We start from the raw sequence: 22,419 nt of genomic DNA, 5'->3' as shown, positions 1-22,419 counted from the left end.
ATATCTCAACATACTTATATAAAATGAATATGAAAATGTTGTTATATTACTAAGAGAGACATATTTATAAATTTCTTGAATGTTTTTCGCATTTCCAGGAGTGATCAAGTCTTTAAGAACAGTGTCCGTCGATGGTTGCTTAACATTGGAAGGGACAAGGTAGAAAGTGAATTAATTAAAGTCCAGGTTTAATTATCATATTGAAAAACCTTTAAACTATGAATTATTTTTGTATCTCCTGTATGTTATGTTTATAATCAAATAATTAAAAAAAAAACATAAAAAAAAAATATAAATATAAGTATATAAATTTTGTATTACCATGTTGGTATTCGGTTCAACACAGGCCATGCCTAAAGAGCCGTAATACGTATAATAAATGTGTATATGAAATGAATATGTATATTGAATGTATCTATGTATTATGAAAATAAAATAAATAAATAAAATAAATACTTTGTGGCACATTTTATAAACTTTATAAAATGAAACAACTTCGTTTTAACCACTTTTTTATTATAACTACACTTTAACCAACCGGTTTCGACAAGAACCTTGTCATCATCATGGTTCATTAAATTCTAAAACATTAAAATACTAAAAAATATTAAAATAGTAAATTAGGTCTACGGAGTGTGTGGAATTTTTTGGTAAGGGAATGTAATTAACTATGAGTATTTTAATGTTTTTTTTAGTATATTAATGTTTTAGAATGTTATAAACACTGATGATGACAAGGTTCTTGTCGAAACCGGTTGGATAAAGTGTACTAATAATAAAATAAAAAAAATGTGGTTAAAACAAAGTTGTTTATTTTTATAAAGGAAATAATTTAATATTGTTATCTCAATACAGATTGAGAAGAATTTGGAATTCTGGTTTTAATTACTAAGAGAAACGTATTAACAAAAAAATGTAAAAAATATAGTATATCTGTTCAATATGACAATAAAATTGACAATATTTCGAGTGTGTCCAAATCTTTGTTCGGAAATTTGCGTTTGTAAACTAAATGTATTTTGTATTCATATCTGAACATAGATTTATACGTTATCAACAGTTTATATTCAAACCCGTAGATGGAAGCATTTGTAGCTTCCGAAAGTAGTCGTAACAATTGTTTCGGCCAAAATCTGTGTATTTTTCAGAATAAGTTATGTATTAAAATAGTATTCATAAATGTACGCGAGAAGAACAAAGAGACGCAGTTCATCGACTTTTATTTTCATATTATTTTTTGACATCTCATCAAAGATGAAGAAGAATATGGAAGTCTGGGCATTTACGGGGCTTACGACCGTCATAGGCTGGTTTAAGTGATCACTTTACACACGTGTAACATTCACCAATTCTACCCATTATTGACAACCACACTACTCAAATTCTTGGAAGTTCTATATATATGAACCAATTTAGAAACTTTGTTCTTGAATCACTAGAACTTCACTATATGAACTTCTTTAGACTTTTATTTTGTTTATTTAATTTTCGATATATTGGTATAATTTTGTTATTTTCACACTTATGACTTTGTAATTTTGTAATAAATAAAAGATTGTCTTCATTTGCGCGTTTCCGTCTTCCTCATCAAAAGTGTTCCAGTACCGTTAGCAGTAACAACAATATTATAATATAAAGTGGTAAAAAACAAGTGTTTTTTTAGAATTTATACTTTACGTTTAAAGTTACTATAATTTCATGTAATTCATCAGTGAAAATTCTAGGCAGAAATACTCGTTATCTCCCTAAAGGCATGATTTTAAACAATCAAATGATTCTTAGTTAGCGATGAAGTTACTGAGGTGTATGATTTTAAATATAAGCAAAATAAATGTATCTTTAGATTTGGCGTTTAATTTGTAGAACTCCGTTTTAATTTACATATCAAATGTAAAAATCAAACACTGATTTTTTGAGACTTTTAAATTGTATTATATTGATTAAAAATGCCATAACACGCCGAAAAAATTGTCACAATTTTTTATGTGTGTTTTTTTTTACATTTGAAATATGAAATTAATAGTTTTAATTTTTACCTGTAGATGAAAACATCTGTGGGTTAGTTTTCGAAACTAATCGTATATAAAAATAAAACTGATTAGGTGGTATAGTACAAGTGTTTAATTATATATATATATATATATATATATATATATATATATATATATATATATATATATATATATAAAAAATATATATATATATATATATATATATATATATATATATATATATATATATATATATATATATATATATATATATATATATATATATATATATATATATATATATATATATATATATATATATATATATATATATATATATATATAAATAATGTTTTTTTCTAGCTGATTTAATTAAAGTACGTTTTTGAAACTGTTTTTTTTTTAATTATATGAAAAATGACAAAGTTATTATATTTTTTATGTATGTATATGGGAATATGCAGGCTTGAGGCATCCATTTCCCATTAAGTCTTGTGTACCTTTATTAGGACAATCTCCCATTGTTCTGTTTCCACTCTGAGAGACTCAAATCTGTTCACCTTTTAACATTCCCGTGTCCTTTTCAGTCCAAGGACCTCGGGATTACACTTCGTGATGAACTTTCATACTACAGGATGACCCTAAACTGCCATAAAACTTTTATTTTAATATATATCTACGTCATTTAGCGAAGTCCTACCAAATTAAATTCAAGTCTGGCGCTTCATCAATATCGTTAAGTATTTTATTTATTGTTTCGGCATTAACTTTGTGGTAAGACATGTTACAATGATTAAAGAAAACACTTGTTTTTTACCACTTGAGTTTTATTAAAGACTACATGTTTCAGAAGTTAAACTTCCATCATTCAGGTCTGTATAATAAGTATTATAATAACTATTATACACACCTGAATGATGGAAGTTTAACTTCTGAAACATGTAGTCTTTAATAAAACTCAAGTGGTAAAAAATAAGTGTTTTCTTTAATCATCGTTAAGTATTATTAATATTTTTAATATTTGTAGCATTTACTTTGTGGTCAGTTATTTTTACGAAATGTTAGTATATAACTATACACCGAAATTTTAGTCTGCCGGTTTCGAGACGTACTAGTCTCTTCGTCAGGGCGATCACTATACCATCATGAAAACAACACTACACGTTACTACTATACCGCAAACCACTTATGTGGTATAGTAGTGGTACACTTCTAACTACAAAAAATATTAATCACATGCGTTTTTGATCAACCCAAGGACCAACATACACTGAGAACTCTAGACTAACATGTACTAAAGACCGGGTTCTGACATTCACTAATAATTGCATAAGACTGCGAACATCTATCATACATCGTATGATAGATCATGCACATTCGTCTGAGTGATCGCATTTTGACTGCGTTCAGTCTACTCTCATTAGGCAGGCATTAGCAGACAGGCGCCGTGGCGTAGTTAAGTAGACGCTCGACTGCGACACTGGCGTCGCGGATTCGATTCCTGCCAAATGTAAAATAAATACAGTAAATAATATTTGTGATATGTTTTTTTACATTTACCTGCCCTATCTTTACTATCCTACCTGTAGACACGCCTCTAAAAAGTAGGGGCTTTTTGGGGTATTTCTTTAAAAAAATAATTTGCCAACTTTCCATTTTGTTTTTTAATTTCTAGTCAACCTGTATTAGTTGTCTATACACAGACGACATGTTTTGATACATAAACATAGTCATATGTACATTTTTGCACCTCACTTGAATATCAATGAGATATTTCTTATTATAGTGTCTTAATGTATTCAGACATGAATCACTGCTGTATTAAGTATTTAGTATTTACATAACAGTGCTCGTTAATGGCATCTTTTGGTATGATATGCCTGACGATAGTGGTTCAGATATTTAAAAAAAATTAAATGTAATAAAAAATATCCATACAAAGAAATACTTAACAAATATAATTAACAGAGAGGATTTTTTTACATTTATCTCATACAAATACATACGTATCTTGATCGTTTATTTACTTAATCTTTTACATAGTTTTAATTTAAAGATTTACAAAAAGATTATCTAAGTAATTATATATAAGTTCAGTCAAGTTTTTAAAGTAATCGGTGAATGGCTTCAGGAGATTCGAGATTTGAACAAACTGATATATCCTATACATTATTATTTTTATATTATTATAAAACCCTTATCCGCACCCCAATGGTGCATAGGGCACTGTGGCATATAAACGCAGTGTTATCTTGATCGTTTACACATGAAGGAAAGGTGATCAGCCCTCCGCTTCAGGTACCAGTCCATGGTAATATTGAATAAATATTACAGTGAAAAAATCACTTATATTTATATTACCCCCCTTGGGAATCGAACCCGGGACCTCCAGAACGGTAGCCGAGCGTGCTGACCATTACACTACGGAGGCGGACAGATTATTATTTTTATAGAAGGATAAAAACGTGCGCGTATTCGAATGCATCAGTGTGTCAATATTTCAAAGCAATATATATTTTAATATCCCGCAAAGCCTCTATTTTAGAGGCTCGTCTGCAGGTAGGATAGTGAGGGTAGGACACCATCCAGACCAATTGAAAATAATTCTCTCTTGAATGTACTTTACATTTAGCGGGAACGAACCCGCGACGCCAGTTTCGCAGTCGAGCGTCTACCCAACTACGCCACGGAAACTAACTAACTAACCATCACGCCGCTTCCCCGCAAGGGTAGGCAGAGAGAATAGAGCGCCACACCACTCTGTCCTTGCAAACATTCTTCGCCTCTTCCACGTTCATGCATCTCCTCATACATACCCGCCGATTGTTACGACTCCTAACCTGACCACTTTCAAGTATTTGGCATACCTGATCGTGCTATGTTTTTCTCGGTCTTCCCGCGTGTATAAATTTCAAAGAAAAAAAATTAATGGCAATTTCGGTGAATGCATAGCTATAGGAGAATTGAGATTTGAATTAACTAATATGCATTCTTATTTATATACATACATATATTCGTACGCCTCCGTAGTGTTATGGTCAGCACGCTCGGCTACCGTTCTGGAGGTCCCGGGTTCGATTCCCAAGGGGGGTAAAATAAATATAAGTGATTTTTTCACTGTCATATTTATTCAATATTACCCTGGACTGTTACCTGAAGCGGAGGACTGATCACCTTTCCTTCATGTGTAAACGATCAAGATAACACTGCGTTTATATGACGCAGTGCCCTATGCACCATTGGGGTGCGGATGAGGGTTTTATATATACATATATAAAAACAAGAATAATTATTCCATAATATAGTTTCCAACATATCTTTCTAAATTTTTTATTTTACTTATTATTATTTTATCTTTTAAAATATAAAGCTGTAGAATGAAGGGTCACTAGTTTTACACTATCAGAATATAGATTAACGGATAATTAGGTATGGTACCCATATGATTGTGTCACGCGCCCGGCTGTATTGTACTCGCATAGGGCGCACACTCGCGGTTAGTGCGCCAAATAGGGCGCACAGGTGTCTTCGTACAGCACATTATACAAGTCTCAATTTGACAAGTGCATGTGCATGGATGGAATATCGAAAGGATGGGTCGATGCACTCTTAGTACGGAGCTCCTAAAACTTCTGAATTCCTGTACTAGATAAATAAAATAGTTAAAAATGCGATGAAATATTTGAGTTTAGTAGTAGACTCCAAACTCACATGGTTCGAAGTAAAAATTAAATTACATAAATCAAGTAAAAACAAAATTGTCCCTATACCAGGAACATTATATCGATTGTAGGGTATTCTCTCTTTATCGATCAATTTATTTTGTAGTCAGTGTTTGATAATGCCTTAATAAGACAAAACCCGTCACATATTGTCATATATCGCTCACTCCTTTCAACAACGTCATATATCAAAAAAACTTGTTTTTTCAGGAGATCGTTTTTAGAGTTTAAAAATATAATACAATGTATTAAAAATCAATATCAAGCCACTTATTGAACTTTTTACTGTGCAACAGATCGTTTTAGGTAAAACCTGAATGTTTTTCTCCTTCGTATTTTGTATTCTCAATATTATTAATATAAACCATTTACTTTGTAATTAGTCATTTTTAATTAATTTTTTTTTACAAAAATATTAATAATTTTAGTATATAACCACTCATACTAATATTATTAACATTTTTGTAAAAAAAGTAATATTTAAAAATAATTAAACAATACAATAAAATGTATTAAAAATACAATAAAATGTATTAAAAATAAATATCAAGCCACTTGTTGAACTTTTTTTCTGTGCAACAGATATTTTTAGGTAAAACCTGAAGGTTTTTTTTCTCCATTTGAAAAATATTTAGGTTATTTAAAAAAAAATTAAACAATACCTTTTCTTCGAAATACAAAAACAACACTTTCTGCCCTGTAGCGGGTAAATATTAAGTTAAAAATATGCCGCTTTTGCTGGGATATAGTACATTTTCTGGGCATTCCGAAAACATGAACAACTGAAAATTGACGGTTTTGAAGGAGTGAGCGATATATGTAAATAAAAGTAGAAATAAATCCAATAACCGTGTTTAGTATTTACACAATAATTCAATATGGAATTCTACCAACTGTCTGCAGTTACAATAAATAAACAGATTATATTCAAAACCGCTATTGCCAGCATATGCAGAAACTATTGGCAGCTCCTTGTTAATTGATGCTAACGAAGCCGACCTCGTCATAAAGATTTTCTTACTTGGTCATCGATTACAAATAGAAGTTAACATTTTAAAATTAAAGGTAATATTAACTTTACTCGTATGCGGTAAAAAAAAAAATTCACAACATTTTGGTTTCGAATTTTTAAAAATATATTTAAAGTAGTACTATGATTCAAAGAAGTATTGAAAATCTTGTCTGAAAATTTCAGTTCACATCGCGCGCATAGACTATGACAGCGCGCCGCGCAGGCTTGCCCACTAGTCTGAAGAATAAAAGACTTGGTTATATGTAGTTGTGATATGAATATATTTTTTTCAAATTCAAACTTTTTTATAAAGTACAATATAAGGTCTAATTTGTTTAGTAAAATGTCGAGTTTGATTTATTAAACGTCCAATTGGATTGTATGGCGTCCAATGTGATTTGTAAAACGTCCAATTTTAAGTGTAAAACCTGTGTATCTCGTATTTCTTGAAGTGTATTTATTTATTTTTCTTTAGGAGGTTAGGAAGTTTTAGGAGCTTTGTATGTGTGTTTGTGTGTGCATGTGTGTGTGTGTGTCGGTATTTGGTAGCGTGTTAACCGAACTGTTAACGTTAACTGGTAAGTTAAATAAATAATTCGAATTGGGCTACGTAACCGTCGGTAAATAAAGCTCGAAATAACCGTTATTCAAGTTTTTTTTACATCTGTAATAAAGGTCACAGCTTCAAAGCTTTGAGCTTGCTTGGGAAGAAGGCAATAGAAGTGAAGTAGCAGAAAATATGTGTGTACAAAGTACGGTAAAATTTCGCCATTCGCTCGCTTCGTTATTCGTTCTACTTGGCATTCGTACGACTTACGGCCCAGCATTCGTTAAGTCGCAACTTAATTTTCTCTAAATCCAGGTAAAATTTTAAATGATTGATTTTTTTCTTTAAACACCGTTTTGCATTGAGAAAATAAGTTTTTCTGTGAAGTAATTATGGTTTTCAAAAGAAAGGAGTAATTGAAAGGTAAGGAGTAAAAAAAAAAAAATTTTTTTTTACTATGTATATTCTCAAAAACAAAAAATTACCAATAAGTACACATTGAAAAAAATCGTGCGTGATCAGACGTATGACCTCTCCGGTGGTCTCCGATGGAATGAATGAGACTTAACGAATGCTGGATCTTAATCGATTATCCTATATCCAAACCATCTCAATACACCTTTGTCAATTTTATTGATAATGCTTTACTCAGCAACCTTGCATTCTTTCCTGATGTCACCATTCCAACATCTATTATACAACGTTTTGCCGCACATCCGTCTGAGAGAACGCATTACGACTGCATTCAGTCTTCTTTCATCCGTCCTTTGCCAACTCCAGGCTTCACATCCATAATACATTAGGGTTGGAAACAAGACTCTAGTTACTGTACTGCCAGTTTAGGTTTCGCCGATAGTTTAGAGTAAGCCGGGAACATTGTGTCCCTCTTCTTCCCTCACAGTCCCGATTCTAATGCAGGAATGCAGGTGCGAGATAAGGTAATCTCGCGTTATACGGAAGTGTTTCACATCAAACTGTTTATGGTATTCTAATGGTGTTCCCGATAGTAAGGGCATTCTTCAATGCCTACTCACTAAACTATTTAATGGTAGTACAATAATTTCATTAATCGACTCGGCAGTAAAGTACACGATTATTTTTAATACAGAAATTTTTATTTTTATATAGAGCGTTTCTGTCAAAGTATTGAAAGCTCCAATTAGAGATGAATCTCGATAATACTTTACCTAACTCCAATTGACACGACATTACGAGTTGACATAAATCGATAAAATTAAACCAACCAACCCTACTGATGTGGCTTGGTGGGTTTCAGTGCACCAGTAATAGTATGAAATTAAAATATTGTGTATCCAATTTTAAAATACAAAAAAAAACATCGGTTAAAAAATACTATTATGCCGAGTCGTAATAGGTTCTTCATCTTTTTATTCTTCGTGTAGGCCTTGTGTCCTGTTTTGAATGTGGATTCGCCAAAGGTAGTGTTATTGTCAATCATGGATAGAATTACTTAAACCAGCCTATGACGGTCAAAAGCCCCGTAAATGCTCAGACTTCCACATTCTTTTCCATCTTTGTTGAGATGTCAAAAAAGAATATAAAAAATAACTCGTATAATTGGAGATAATGCAGATTTGTGAACAAGTATTATTTACAAGTTTATAAGCACTTTAAATACCCATACTTCGATATTCTTTTTCAACTTTGTTGACTCGTTCAAAATGTAAAATCAATTTCTACAAATCAATTTCTTTTCATCTCTTCTGATGCTCTCTTCTCCCGGTAACTCGACCCGATATTATCATTTCTGATTGGGTCTGTAATCAGGTTTAAAAACCTAGTTCCGCATGATCGGTCCCCTTCCTGTTTGGAATCACGAACGTGGTGAATACTACCGTATTACAATGAATAGGAATTTTAAACGGAGATTTTTTCTCCCTACGGATGTCAAACTCGGTGAGACGTGAAAATCAGAACAAATTTTGAACAAAAATTAAACAATTAGGGCTTTGAGCGAGGGTTTGATTGCATGCCAATTTGCCTGTGATTATCAGGGTACATTTCGACGGTCCCTGCGTAAAGTACTCTATCTGCAAATCTGTTTCTTTACGGGAGAGAGCTTAGAAGATTTTTTCAACGTATTTTATTTTGAAATTCTAAACTAGTATTATACTTTATTTATTGTTTCGGCATTAACTTTGTGTTAAGACGTGTTACAATGATTAAAGAAAACACTTGTTTTTTACCACTTGAGCTTTATTATTGACTACATGTTTCAGAAGTTAAACTTCCATCATTCAGGTCTGTATAGTAACTTAAATATAAAATATAAAATTGTTCTATAAATAAGGAGAGGGGAAAGTAAGGGGGAGGGGGCTAAGTCAAGGGGTGGAGTTTGAAAACAAAGGAAAAATGGAAAGCAAAGGTGAAGAATTTTGAAACAATATATTATCTAATAAATTATTATTAGAATTTAGGTTTTTTTGGATTTCTAAATTTTCAAGATAATTCATAATTTGGCCTTTATATGGAACAAGGTGTAATAATTTTAATTTATGAGAGTGAAATGAGTGATAAGTATCTATTATGTGATAGTATTATACATTCAAAAACACGATAAAATAATCTATTAAAACTTTATGCTTTGTCAAACTTAAGTAGTTAGCGTTTTAGGAGTTCAGTTCATATCGAAAATTCGATGTAGATAGCGTCTTATACGCCTGAAAACAAGGCGTAATTTATCATACATATTTTTTTGTTTATTTATATTTGTAGATAATGGTCTGTTGATAACGTACACCAAATATCTTAAAATTGACAAAAATGTAGTTAGAGCACTTTACGTAGGTCACGTCGATTTAGGACCTAGTATGTGCTTGGATGGTCGCATGAAAAGTATTGTGAGTTTTTTGACATCTAGACATGGATGTAGGAAGAATATGTAAATTTTCTCTCTGTTGTTTTTTTTTTTTAAATTTGTATACATTTATTTAAATCACAATTTATACATATTTAGAACAACTTTTTGCAGAGACCCACCAAGCCACCTTGTGTGTCTTGTCGGTGGAGTTCTTTTTTAATACATTTTTATTGTTTTTAACGATTTTAACCTAATATAGACACAAAAAAGTGAAAAAAATTAAGAATATAAACATTTAAAATTTTCATAAAATTAACTCTTGATCATTTACCCATTCCTTTATTTTGCCTTTGTTCCATATTTTATTTTGACCTCTAACATCCGTCGGCAACAAATTAAAAATGTTCGGAACGATATATTGCAGTGTTCGACTCCCATATTTATTGTTAATTCTTGGGACTATCAAACCTTCGTTGTGTGTAAATCGTGTATCATGGTAGTGTACTAGAAGATTTCGATATTTTTGTCTAGTTTGTTATTCAACGATGATACTCATCCACAATATTCCACGTACCGGCAGTAATTTAAAATGTTTATATATCAAGATTGGATTGTCCCTTTGATTATATATATGACTGAAGCAGATTTTTCCTAATTCTCCATGGCTCAAAATATTTTTGGTCATGCCCAAATTGTCAGCCACAAAAATATTGAAAAATAACATTTATATTATATTATATATTGATTTGGCGTTAACTTAGAATGACATTTTGATTTTTTTTAAATACAAAAATCTCCTCGTACATACCAGCCGATTGTTCCGACTCCTGACCTGACCACTGTTTGATAAGGAAGAAGTATTTGATAAGGATTCAAGTATTTGAAATACTTGGTCATGCCAAGTTTTCCTTCGTCTTAATTTGCTCATATGTCTAACTACATTTTCCACAGATTTTTCCCTATTTGAAAATTATTTAGTATATTTAATAAATGATTAAACAATACCTTTTCTTCAAAATGCAAAAACAGCACTTTCTGCCCTTTAGCGGGTAAATATTAAGTTGAAAATATGCCTGTTTTGCTGGGATATTGTACATTTTCTGGGCATTCCGAAAACACAACTGAAAATTGACGATTTTTGATTTATGACGTTCTTGAAAGGATTGAGCGATATGCTCTTTGAAGTCTTCATTTCTGACACTCTCTCATTACTACCAGTGCTTTTTTTCTTCTTTGTATTCACACGTAGCTGATTGATATTAATCTCGCTTCCTTCTTTTCCAGGTTGTCGCAGTTCGGGACTGTCGGGCAGCTCCCGTGATGGCCGCCGGCTGACGACATGCGGCCATGGCTCACGGGAAGGCGGTGTACTCGCTCTGCGTGGCCTGCCTAGGCTTCGCCTGCTTCGCCATCGGCGCCACGGCCATCGGCCTGCCCATGTGGGGATACTTCTACAACCGTGAGTGCCGGCCCTAACTAACCGAGGCACTCTACTGCCTGCTCTCTGCCTCATTACGGTCACAAGTCATAGTCAACATAAGTCAACTTCATAGTCAACATAAGTCAACTTCATAGTCAACATAAGTCAACTTTACAGTCAACATAAGTCAACTTCATAGTCAACATAGTCAACTTCATAGTCAACTTCATAGTCAACATAGTCAACTTCATAGTCAACATAAGTCAACTTTATAGTCGACATAAGTCAACTTTATAGTAAACGTAAGTTAACTTTATAGTCAACATTAAGTCAACTTCATAGTCAACATAAGTCAACTTCATAGTCAACATAAGTCAACTTTACAGTCAACATAAGTCAACTTCATAGTCAACATAGTCAACTTCATAGTCAACTTCATAGTCAACATAGTCAACTTCATAGTCAACATAAGTCAACTTTATAGTCGACATAAGTCAACTTTATAGTAAACGTAAGTTAACTTTATAGTCAACATTAAGTCAACTTCATAGTCAACATAAGTCAACTTCATAGTCAACATAAGTCAACTTCATAGTCAACATAAGTCAACTTCATAGTCAACATAAGTCAACTTTATAGTCAACATAAGTCAACTTCATAGTCAACATTAACTCAACTTCATAGTCTCTGAAGACAACAATACTTTGGGTTTGATCTTACGAACTTATAAATGGAAGGCCTGTTGACCACAGTCAACAGTCTGGCTCCTGAGGAGTTTAACGTGGTTTTCTTCCAGCAATGAGCAAATGCTGAGAAGTTCTTGATTTGCCCACACTAAGATATTCACTTTATGCCTTATTAGCGTATAAACTTCATAGTTTCTAAAGCCAACAATACTTTGGGATTTATCTTACGAACTTGTAAACGGAAGGTCTGTTGACAACAGTGAGTTGCTTGTGACATTAATACCATGCACGATTGATGCGTTTGCATACTAGAAGGTGCGTAATATTCTTCTTCTTCATCTTTTTTTTTAGTCGTCAAATCGTCTCAAATCTTTTTCCTTTCAAAGGTCTTTTGAGTTTTGGAAACAAGAAGAAGTCAGAAGGGGCGAGATCAGGTGAGTAGGGTGGGTGGGGAAGAACAGTGATCGATAGTTTGGCCAAAAACTCACGAGTTCTAAAACCTGAATGGGCTGGAGCATTGTCGTTTCATCAGCTTCAGCCCATTCAGGAGAAGCCAACTCTTGAGTTTTTAGCCAAAAACTTGATCAGTGTTCTTCCTCACCCACTCTACTCATCTGATCTCGCTCTTCTGACTTATATCAGCTTCAGCCCATTCAGGAGAAGCCAACTCTTGAGTTTTTAGCCAAAAACTTGATCAGTGTTCTTCCTCACCCACTCTACTCATCTGATCTCGCTCTTCTGACTTATATCAGCTTCAGCCCATTCAGGAGAAGCCAACTCTTGAGTTTTTAGCCAAAAACTTGATCAGTGTTCTTTCTCACCCACTCTACTCATCTGATCTCGCTCTTCTGACTTATATCAGCTTCAGCCCATTCAGGAGAAGCCAACTCTTGAGTTTTTAGCCAAAAACTTGATCAGTGTTCTTCTTCACCCACTCTACTCACCTGATCTCGCTCTTCTGACTTATATCAGCTTCAGCCCATTCAGGAGAAGCCAACTCTTGAGTTTTTAGCCAAAAACTTGATCAGTGTTCTTTCTCACCCACTCTACTCATCTGATCTCGCTCTTCTGACTTATATCAGCTTCAGCCCATTCAGGAGAAGCCAACTCTTGAGTTTTTAGCCAAAAACTTGATCAGTGTTCTTCTTCACCCACTCTACTCACCTGATCTCGCTCTTCTGACTTATATCAGCTTCAGCCCATTCAGGAGAAGCCAACTCTTGAGTTTTTAGCCAAAAACTTGATCAGTGTTCTTTCTCACCCACTCTACTCATCTGATCTCGCTCTTCTGACTTATATCAGCTTCAGCCCATTCAGGAGAAGCCAACTCTTGAGTTTTTAGCCAAAAACTTGATCAGTGTTCTTTCTCACCCACTCTACTCATCTGATCTCGCTCTTCTGACTTATATCAGCTTCAGCCCATTCAGGAGAAGCCAACTCTTGAGTTTTTAGCCAAAAACTTGATCAGTGTTCTTCTTCACCCACTCTACTCACCTGATCTCGCTCTTCTGACTTATATCAGCTTCAGCCCATTCAGGAGAAGCCAACTCTTGAGTTTTTAGCCAAAAACTTGATCAGTGTTCTTTCTCACCCACTCTACTCATCTGATCTCGCTCTTCTGACTTATATCAGCTTCAGCCCATTCAGGAGAAGCCAACTCTTGAGTTTTTAGCCAAAAACTTGATCAGTGTTCTTCTTCACCCACTCTACTCACCTGATCTCGCTCTTCTGACTTATATCAGCTTCAGCCCATTCAGGAGAAGCCAACTCTTGAGTTTTTAGCCAAAAACTTGATCAGTGTTCTTTCTCACCCACTCTACTCATCTGATCTCGCTCTTCTGACTTATATCAGCTTCAGCCCATTCAGGAGAAGCCAACTCTTGAGTTTTTAGCCAAAAACTTGATCAGTGTTCTTTCTCACCCACTCTACTCATCTGATCTCGCTCTTCTGACTTATATCAGCTTCAGCCCATTCAGGAGAAGCCAACTCTTGAGTTTTTAGCCAAAAACTTGATCAGTGTTCTTTCTCACCCACTCTACTCATCTGATCTCGCTCTTCTGACTTATATCAGCTTCAGCCCATTCAGGAGAAGCCAACTCTTGAGTTTTTAGCCAAAAACTTGATCAGTGTTCTTCCTCACCCACTCTACTCACCTGATCTCGCTCTTCTGACTTATATCCTTCTCCTTTATGACCATTCGAACATATTTAAATCATCATTTTGTCGCACATTCGTTTGATAGATAGCATTTCAAATAAAATCCAAAAATAATAATAAGCGTAATAAAACACTCTCCTTACCATCCATTGTTTACTTTGTGTAATACCACTTTTTAAACACTTATTTGTGACTACCGGTTTCGGTAAATTATTCCATCAGGTCATTAAAATCAAATTATTTAGATTTGACATTTGTATAAATAAAAACCTTTTTTTCTTTTTTTTATACAAATGTCAAATCGTAATAATTTTATTTTAATGACCTGATGATGGAATAATTTACCGAAACCGGTAGTCACAAATGAGTGTTTTAAAAGGTGGTATTACACAAAGTAAACAATGGACGGTAAGGAGAGTGTTTTATTACCATACCACAAAGTAATTAATGCTTTCAATATACAAAATAAAATAAGCTTACTTATTAGATACTCTCTTACCTCACTAGGTAAAATAAATACCCTTTATACTTTTACCCTTTCAATATTTATGAAGTCATCTCTACTCCATATAACATCTATTCCAGCTATCATTTCATGTATTTTCAGCGAGACGAACATATTTTCTTTCCTCGTTTTCTTTTCCGATATCCATTTTGCGGCTTTTATGTTATCATAACAATGACATCTCCTAGAATGAGACATATTTGGTGGGTGATAGAGTCACTGATTACCTACGCAATATTCACCCATTTCTGTGATGGTAGGATGATGAATGAAGGTGGCCTAATTAATCCTTTTTCAGAATATTTTGTGTGTCGAAATCTTTGTTCAAATATCGGAGTTTGTCCTTTTAGGAGGTATTCTTATTTATATCTCAAAAAAGATGATAACGAATATGGAAATCTGGGTACCGTAGAACGGGGCTACTTGAACTTTGATGTGTTACTTGAGCCTAGTACAAAAATATTTAGATCTGTTTTTGGTCTACAATAATGAACGTATCGATTAACATCCTCTAATTAACAACCAAATTAACACCCTCTAATTAACAACCAAATAAATTTTACATATAGTCCATTGTTTGGTTCGACATCGGTTAAACACGATTCGTCAATATCCAATTCGAACCACGCCCACTCCTTTCATCCTACGAGTATATAAGTTGATTCGATTACAGGTCTAATTTTATGCACGTTTAACCTCGGCTCGTAACGCATGTCTGTATTGAAAACTATAGTGCATGTTGGTCTTCGGGTCGACCAAAAATCGCATGTGTTAGACATTTTGCGTAGTTTTGAGTGTGTAAATGGTGCTATGGTGGTGAAGGGTAGTATTGTTTGCATGCTGTGTTAGTGATTGTCCTGACGAAGAGACGGGTACGTCTCGAAACCGGTAGACGTAAAAATCTCGGTGAGTGGTTATATACTAATTTTATTAACATTTTTGTAAAAAAATAAATAAGTATCGATATGATTCATTGTTTCCCTGACAGGTGACACATATTGTTACGATACGTTCCATATTTTAGACCTAATACAGATTTAAATCTCTTTTTTGTACTGGGCTCAAGTAACACATCAAAGTTCAAGTACTCAAGTACCCGTTCTACGGTATTCACATGGCTCATGACTTATTATAGGCTGGTTTAGCAGACGCCTTTGTAAAATGTTTGTGAGATTCTTTCCCAATCATTTTACATACTAAAGACATGATTCTGAATTTTTATTAACTTAATGGTTTGATCAGTTATTTTATTGGCAATATTTTAATGTGTCCAAATCTTTGTTCACAAATCTAGTGTGAAGAATCTGATGTTCACAAATCGGGTGTGAGCATGTGAAAGCAGGTGTCAATTGAAGCATAAATGCAGCTTCCGAAATTTGAGTAATATGGTTGTCAATCATGGGTAGAATGGTAAATGTTACACATGTATAAAATGATCACTTAAACCAGCCTTCGTAAGCTTTGTATATACCTTTACTTCCATATTTTTCTTCATCTATATTGAAATTTTAATATTAATCCTTCAAAACCCCCTTGTTTTCATGTTTTCCCGTTATAATTTCCATTTCATGTAACGTCTCCAAATATTCACCCAATTTGGACCAATCTGATTCTCGTTTTCAATTTGATTTCCCCTCCTTCCTTCTACCAATTTCCGCGCTCAAAGCAAGCGAGTTTCAAAACTATTGTAAAACGTTGGTTTTCTCCGATGAAACTTAAATTTAATAAAACTTAAGGACTACTTAACTCACTCTCATAATTTTGTTTGTCTATTTCACACTTACATTTTAAGACATGGAATAAAGTCATGGGGTAATTCTACGAAAACAGATATGAAAAAGTTTAAAATTTCAATATGCCATAACAATAAAAAAAATTGTATCCCTTGATGCGTAGTGAAAGGGACAGTACAAAATTGCTTTGTTACCATATTAAGGCCCAGTAATAAATAAAACGTGGTTTTTGTATTGAAAAAATAAGTTTTTCTTCGAAATGAATATATGGTTTTGAAAATAAACGAGTTTTTGAATGGTAAAGAGTGCAACAACAGAAATTAAATATATATTTTTCAAAATATTTTAGGCTTTGTACTGACATTTCTTGGTGGAACTGCATTTTATATAATAAAATAACAACTATGTAATTTTTTCCACATTAATTTTATTTGACCAGCAGCCGGGTTTCGTCGTAACCGACATCACCAGACTGGTGATGTCTGATGACCAGTCTGACGATGTCGGTTACGACGAAACCCGGTGGCTGGTCAAAAAAAAATCGCAAGGAAAACATTGCAGAAGTAGTTGTTATTTTATTATATTTTTCAAAATGTATCAAATTCCAATATTTATTCTTTAGAAAATGTGCCCAAAGACACGTGTGGCCCCTCACGCAGCCGGTGACTTACTGAATTGTGTATTTGAGAGAACGCCCTTATACCCTTAGTTTTGCTTTATTAAGTCAATACTTAGGGACGTTTGTTAAAGCTGAAAAAACTTTGTTTCCACGCTAAATTTCCTTTGAACATTACACCGAAAATATTTAATGTGTTTTTCTTTTCTTCAGATGTTGTTACTCGCTTCTTTGCGTAACTTTTTACGGGCATTTCTAAGTTTTCGATCCCATATTGCGTCATTCTCAAATACGGGTGGGGAATTGAATTAAGATTTTATGAAAACAGTTGTAAGGGGTGGAAATAATGGTAAACATATTCCGCGTTATAATTTACGTTAAAATACCTGAAACCTTTCATATTTTTAACAACATTTTGAGTTTTTTTGTATTTTTAAGGTGACTTAAGAAATAAAATAAACGTACATTAAATATAAACAACCCCCCTGGGAATCGAACCCGGGACTTCCAGAACGGTAGGCGAGCATGCTGACCATTACACTACGGAGGCGGACGTATTTTTTCACTCTAATATTTATTCAATATTATACTGGACTGGTACCTGAAGTGGAGGGCTGATCACCTTTCCTTCATGTGTAATCGATCGAGATAACACTGCGTTTATATGAAGCAGTGCCCTATGCACCATTGGGGTGCGGTAAGGGATTTATTTTTATTATTATTAAATATAAACAAATTTTTACAATTCATTTAACATCATATGTATTTACATATTTTTACAATAAACACAACATTTTTTTTAAAATTCATTGAAACTCATCGATCTTCATACATTCAGGAATCACACCATAAAACTAACTAACTAACTAACCATCACGCCGCTTCCCCGCAGGGGTAGGCAGAGAGAATAGAGCGCCACACCACTCTGTCCTTGCAAACATTCTTCGCCTCTTCCACGTTCATGCATCTCCTCATACACAATCACACCATAATATTTTTAAACCTTTTTTTTAAATGGCAATCTTATACGTATTCCTTTCTTATTTCTAGTTACATGTTTATGATTTTTTTTATTATTTGAATCTTCTTCATTTCTAAAATATTTAAGCATTATATTTATATTGCCATCTCAACATGTGTTAATGAAGAATATGGATGTCCGAGTATAGCAAGGCTTACGACCTGTCATAGGCTGGTTCGAGTGATCACCCTATACACGTGTTACCCAAATATTTGAAGTACTTGATCATGCCATGCTTTCCTCGGTCTTTCTCTGCTCCCATTTCCAACTACATTCGCCTTCTAAATTTCTTTCTACGTTTTTTCCTCTCTCCTCATTGTTTCCACATGCCCAAACCATCTCAACAGACCTTTCTCAATTTCATCGATAATGCTTATCTCATTCTTTCCTTATATCACCCTTTAAACATCTTATCATACATGGTTTTGCCGCACTGAGAGATCGCATTTCGACTGCATTCAGTCTACTTTCATCCTTATTTTGCCAATGTTATGCTACACTTCCATACATTAGGGTTGATACTAAGACTCCGTTGTGTACCGCCAGTTTAGTATTGATCGTATCAACTTTAGAATTACAAATAATATAAATATAATTTCATTATTTGATGCGGCAGACACTTTGTTGTAAAATCTATCCATTTTTAATTTAAGCTTTACTTAGTAAATACTACTTTTTCTTAAAATCTATTCGTGTCACAATAGATTTTAAGAAACAGTTATGTTTAGGTAGGTACCAAGTAAAACTCAAATTAAAAATATAAATTATCTGGTCAAATTATAAGCTTAATAATAAAAATGAAAATGGTATTTTCTGGCGTTTCTCATGTGTGTGATTATAATCCGGGATTCGGATCTCACATACTAATATAAGAGTTTCTGCTTAATAAAAAGCTTCTTTACATCTCACCAATAGATGTCTCTAGTGAAGTTCTAGTGATTCAAGAACAAGATTTCCAAATTGGTTCATATATATAGAACTTACAAGAATTTGAGTGATGTGGTTGTCAATAATGGGTAGAATTGGTGAATGTTACACGTGTGTAAAGTGATAACTTAAACCAGCCTATGACGGTCGTCAGCCCCGTAAATGCCCAGACTTCCATATTTTTCTTCATCTTTGATGAGATGTCAAAAATAATATAAAAATATAAGCATACACTGTACTTATCAAAAAGCTACAATATTTTTTCTCATTACATATGTTTAGAAGTGGTTTTCTCTCGATAGTAAATTCCTGTGAAATTATCAACATCCTGTATACTTTCCATTCGCATTCAATTACTTACAAATAATAATAGTATAATTACCTATGTACTTTTATTGTAAATGGGTTCAAAGTAGCAAATATAATGATTTAATAATAGTAAACCAACTAACCAATCATCACGCCGCATCTCCGCAGGGGTAGGCAGAGAGAACAGAATGCCACATCAATTTGGTTTTGCAGACAATTTTTGCCTTTTCCACATCCATGCATCTTCTCATACACACCCGCCGATTATTCCAACTGATCACTTGCAAATATTTTAAACACTTGTTATCCCAAGGTTTCTTCGGTCTTTCTCTGCTTCTTTTACCAACCAGATTTGCATTAAAATATATATATATATATATATATATATATATATATATATTTATATATATATATATATATATATATATATATATATATATATATATATATATATAATATATAAATATATATATATATATATATATATATATATATATATATATATATATATATATATATATATATATATATATATATATATTTATATATATTATGTAAATTTAGTGTAAATAATAGTTTATATAAGTGTAATATAAGCTTTCTCCGCCTCCGTAGTGTAATGGTCAGCATGCTCGGCTACCGTTCTGGAGGTCCCGGGTTCGATTCCCAGGGGGGTTTAATAAATAAATTCACTCTAATATTTATTCAATATTACACTGGACTGGTACCTGAAGTGGAGGGCTGATCACCTTTCCTTCATGTGTAAACGATCGAGATAACACTGCGTTTATATGAAGCAGTGCCCTATGCACCATTGGGGTGCGGTAAGGGTTTTATATATAATATAAGCTAATTAAAGAAAGAAAAAATATATATAAAATCGTTTTAATAATCCCGGGCAGAATATTATTTGCTTGCGGTTATAATGCATATCTCGGCTAACACCGTTGTGCATACTGCGTTAAGTAATCAAGGCAAACTCCAATGATTGAGTGCTCAGAATTGCATAAAAATCTTAAGATATTCATTCAACACACTCCAAGGACATTTGCACTCTAGTGCAGGGGCGTGCATTCCATATAGGCAGAAAAACAGTGCCTACCCTAACTTACCCGCGTGACATATAAAAACGCAACCAATACCTACTCTACCTTACTAAGTAGCATCGAGCTTACCAAACTACCTACCTCTACTGCCTACCTTATTAGGTAGTATGTACCAGCTTACCTTACTACCTACCTCTATTCGGCTGTCCAAACATAAAACACAGTAAGGGACATTTTTTTGTAGTACGTTTTTTTTCGATTTTTGGGCTAAGTAGAATCTACTTAGTCCAAAAATGCAAAAAAAACGCACTTCAAAAAAAATGTCCCTTGCTGTGTTTTGAGTTTGGACAGCCGTATTACCTATCCTAATTAATTCTCTGTGCACGCCACTGCACTGGAGTAATATCGGATTCAACATACCATAATTGTGTCGGATTGTAGTCCCGTGGTTAGTGTCGCGGACTCTTAAGTCAGAGTTTCTCGGTTCGAGACCACTCTACCACAATTTGTTACCTATTTATAATAATGAGCCGCTTAGGCTCACAGAAATAGTATGAAATGGAATTTTTTGTGTTAATAATAAAAACGCAAATATTTATCTTTTTTTATATAAAAAATAAAATGAAATATTTTAAATGACTCTTTCGATAACGGAAACAGGTTGCACAACTTTATTGCATAAAAATCTAAGTTCTTTTGACCAAAAGACGTATCGCTCACTCCTTTCAAGAACGTCATAAATCAAAAATCGTCAATTTTCGGTTGTGCATGTTTTCGGAATGCCCAGATAATGTACTATATCCCAGCAAAAGAGCCATATTTTTAACTTAGTATTTACCCGCTACAGGGCAGAAAGTGTTGTTTTTACATTTTGAAGAAAAGGTGTTGTTTAATTATCTTTTCAAATATACTAAATATTTTTCAAATGGAGAAAAAACCTCCAGGTTTTACCTAAAAAGATCTGTTGCACAGTAAAAAGTTCAATAAGTGGCTTGATATTTATTTTTAATACAAAGTATTATATTTTTAAACTTTAAAAACGTCCTTCTGAAAAATCAAGTTTTTTGATTTTTAACGTTCTTGAAAGGAGTGAGCGGTATGTGTTTTCGTTGTGTTGCTAGCATGCTTATTTCAAGAAAATGTATACAGCTAGACAGCATATTTGTTTTAAGCATGCTAACTTTGAAGCATGTGTATCTGTACCTTAAGCATGTGTATCCAGACCTTTACAAATACATATAGCGAACCGTGGTTATACGAGAAATTAATGTCGGATATGTCTCAACCTTGTGTAATTGATTTAATCATCCAGTCACGTGTTCGGGGACAATGTAGAGATTTATAACGAGATTAAGATGTGTTCGCCTTGGATCTGATAGACGAAGGGAAAATTGCCAATCTAATGAGTAGTTACGTTTTAATGCCCTCGTATATGCCGGAAGAGGTGTAATTATAGATAGGTAGGGATCGGAGACATGCGTGCGGTGACTTTTTTAATAAGGGATGATAAAAAAATATAGTTTTGTTTCTAATTTTTGCCTTAGAAATAACGTCTGGACCAACAAGCATGTGAAAACAGAGAGCTTAGTCAGAATATAAAGGGTGATTTTTTTAAAAAGTATTTTGTTTTTGGCAACACTGATTTTCACAGCTCACGAACCTTTCGTGTTTTGTGTCCATGTCAAACATATTCAGGTTGGTCTATAATTTTTTTTTAATACATTTATTTAAATCACAATTTATACATATTTAGAACATTTTTTGCAGAGACCCACCAAGCCACCTTGTGTGTCTTTTGTGATTGTTTCGACTCCTAACCCGACCACTTTCAAGTATTTGGCATACTTGATCGTGCCAAGTTTTCCTCGGTCTCCCTCTGCTCCTTTTTCCAATTACATTCGCCTC

General features: G+C 33.5%; 1 protein-coding gene across 2 annotated transcripts in view; it reads left to right on the top strand.

Annotated features, from left to right (window-relative positions):
• Nucleotides 1-22,419, top strand: part of LOC148312705 (uncharacterized) — an 82,859-nt gene that overhangs the window by 44,573 nt on the left and 15,867 nt on the right. For both annotated transcript variants that reach the window (XM_088274725.1, XM_088274734.1), the window contains exon 2: nt 11,378-11,552. In XM_088274725.1, coding sequence (XP_088130851.1) covers nt 11,441-11,552 — 112 coding nt within the window. In that variant the 5' untranslated portion in view covers nt 11,378-11,440. The remainder of the gene's footprint in view (nt 1-11,377; nt 11,553-22,419) is intronic.

This window comes from Brachycentrus maculatus, unplaced genomic scaffold (assembly GCF_059751285.1).
Source record: "Brachycentrus maculatus isolate JH-2025_06_01 unplaced genomic scaffold, ASM5975128v1 h1tg000035l, whole genome shotgun sequence".
Lineage (NCBI taxonomy): Eukaryota > Metazoa > Arthropoda > Insecta > Trichoptera > Brachycentridae > Brachycentrus > Brachycentrus maculatus.
This window is presented reverse-complemented; position numbering and strand designations above follow the sequence as displayed.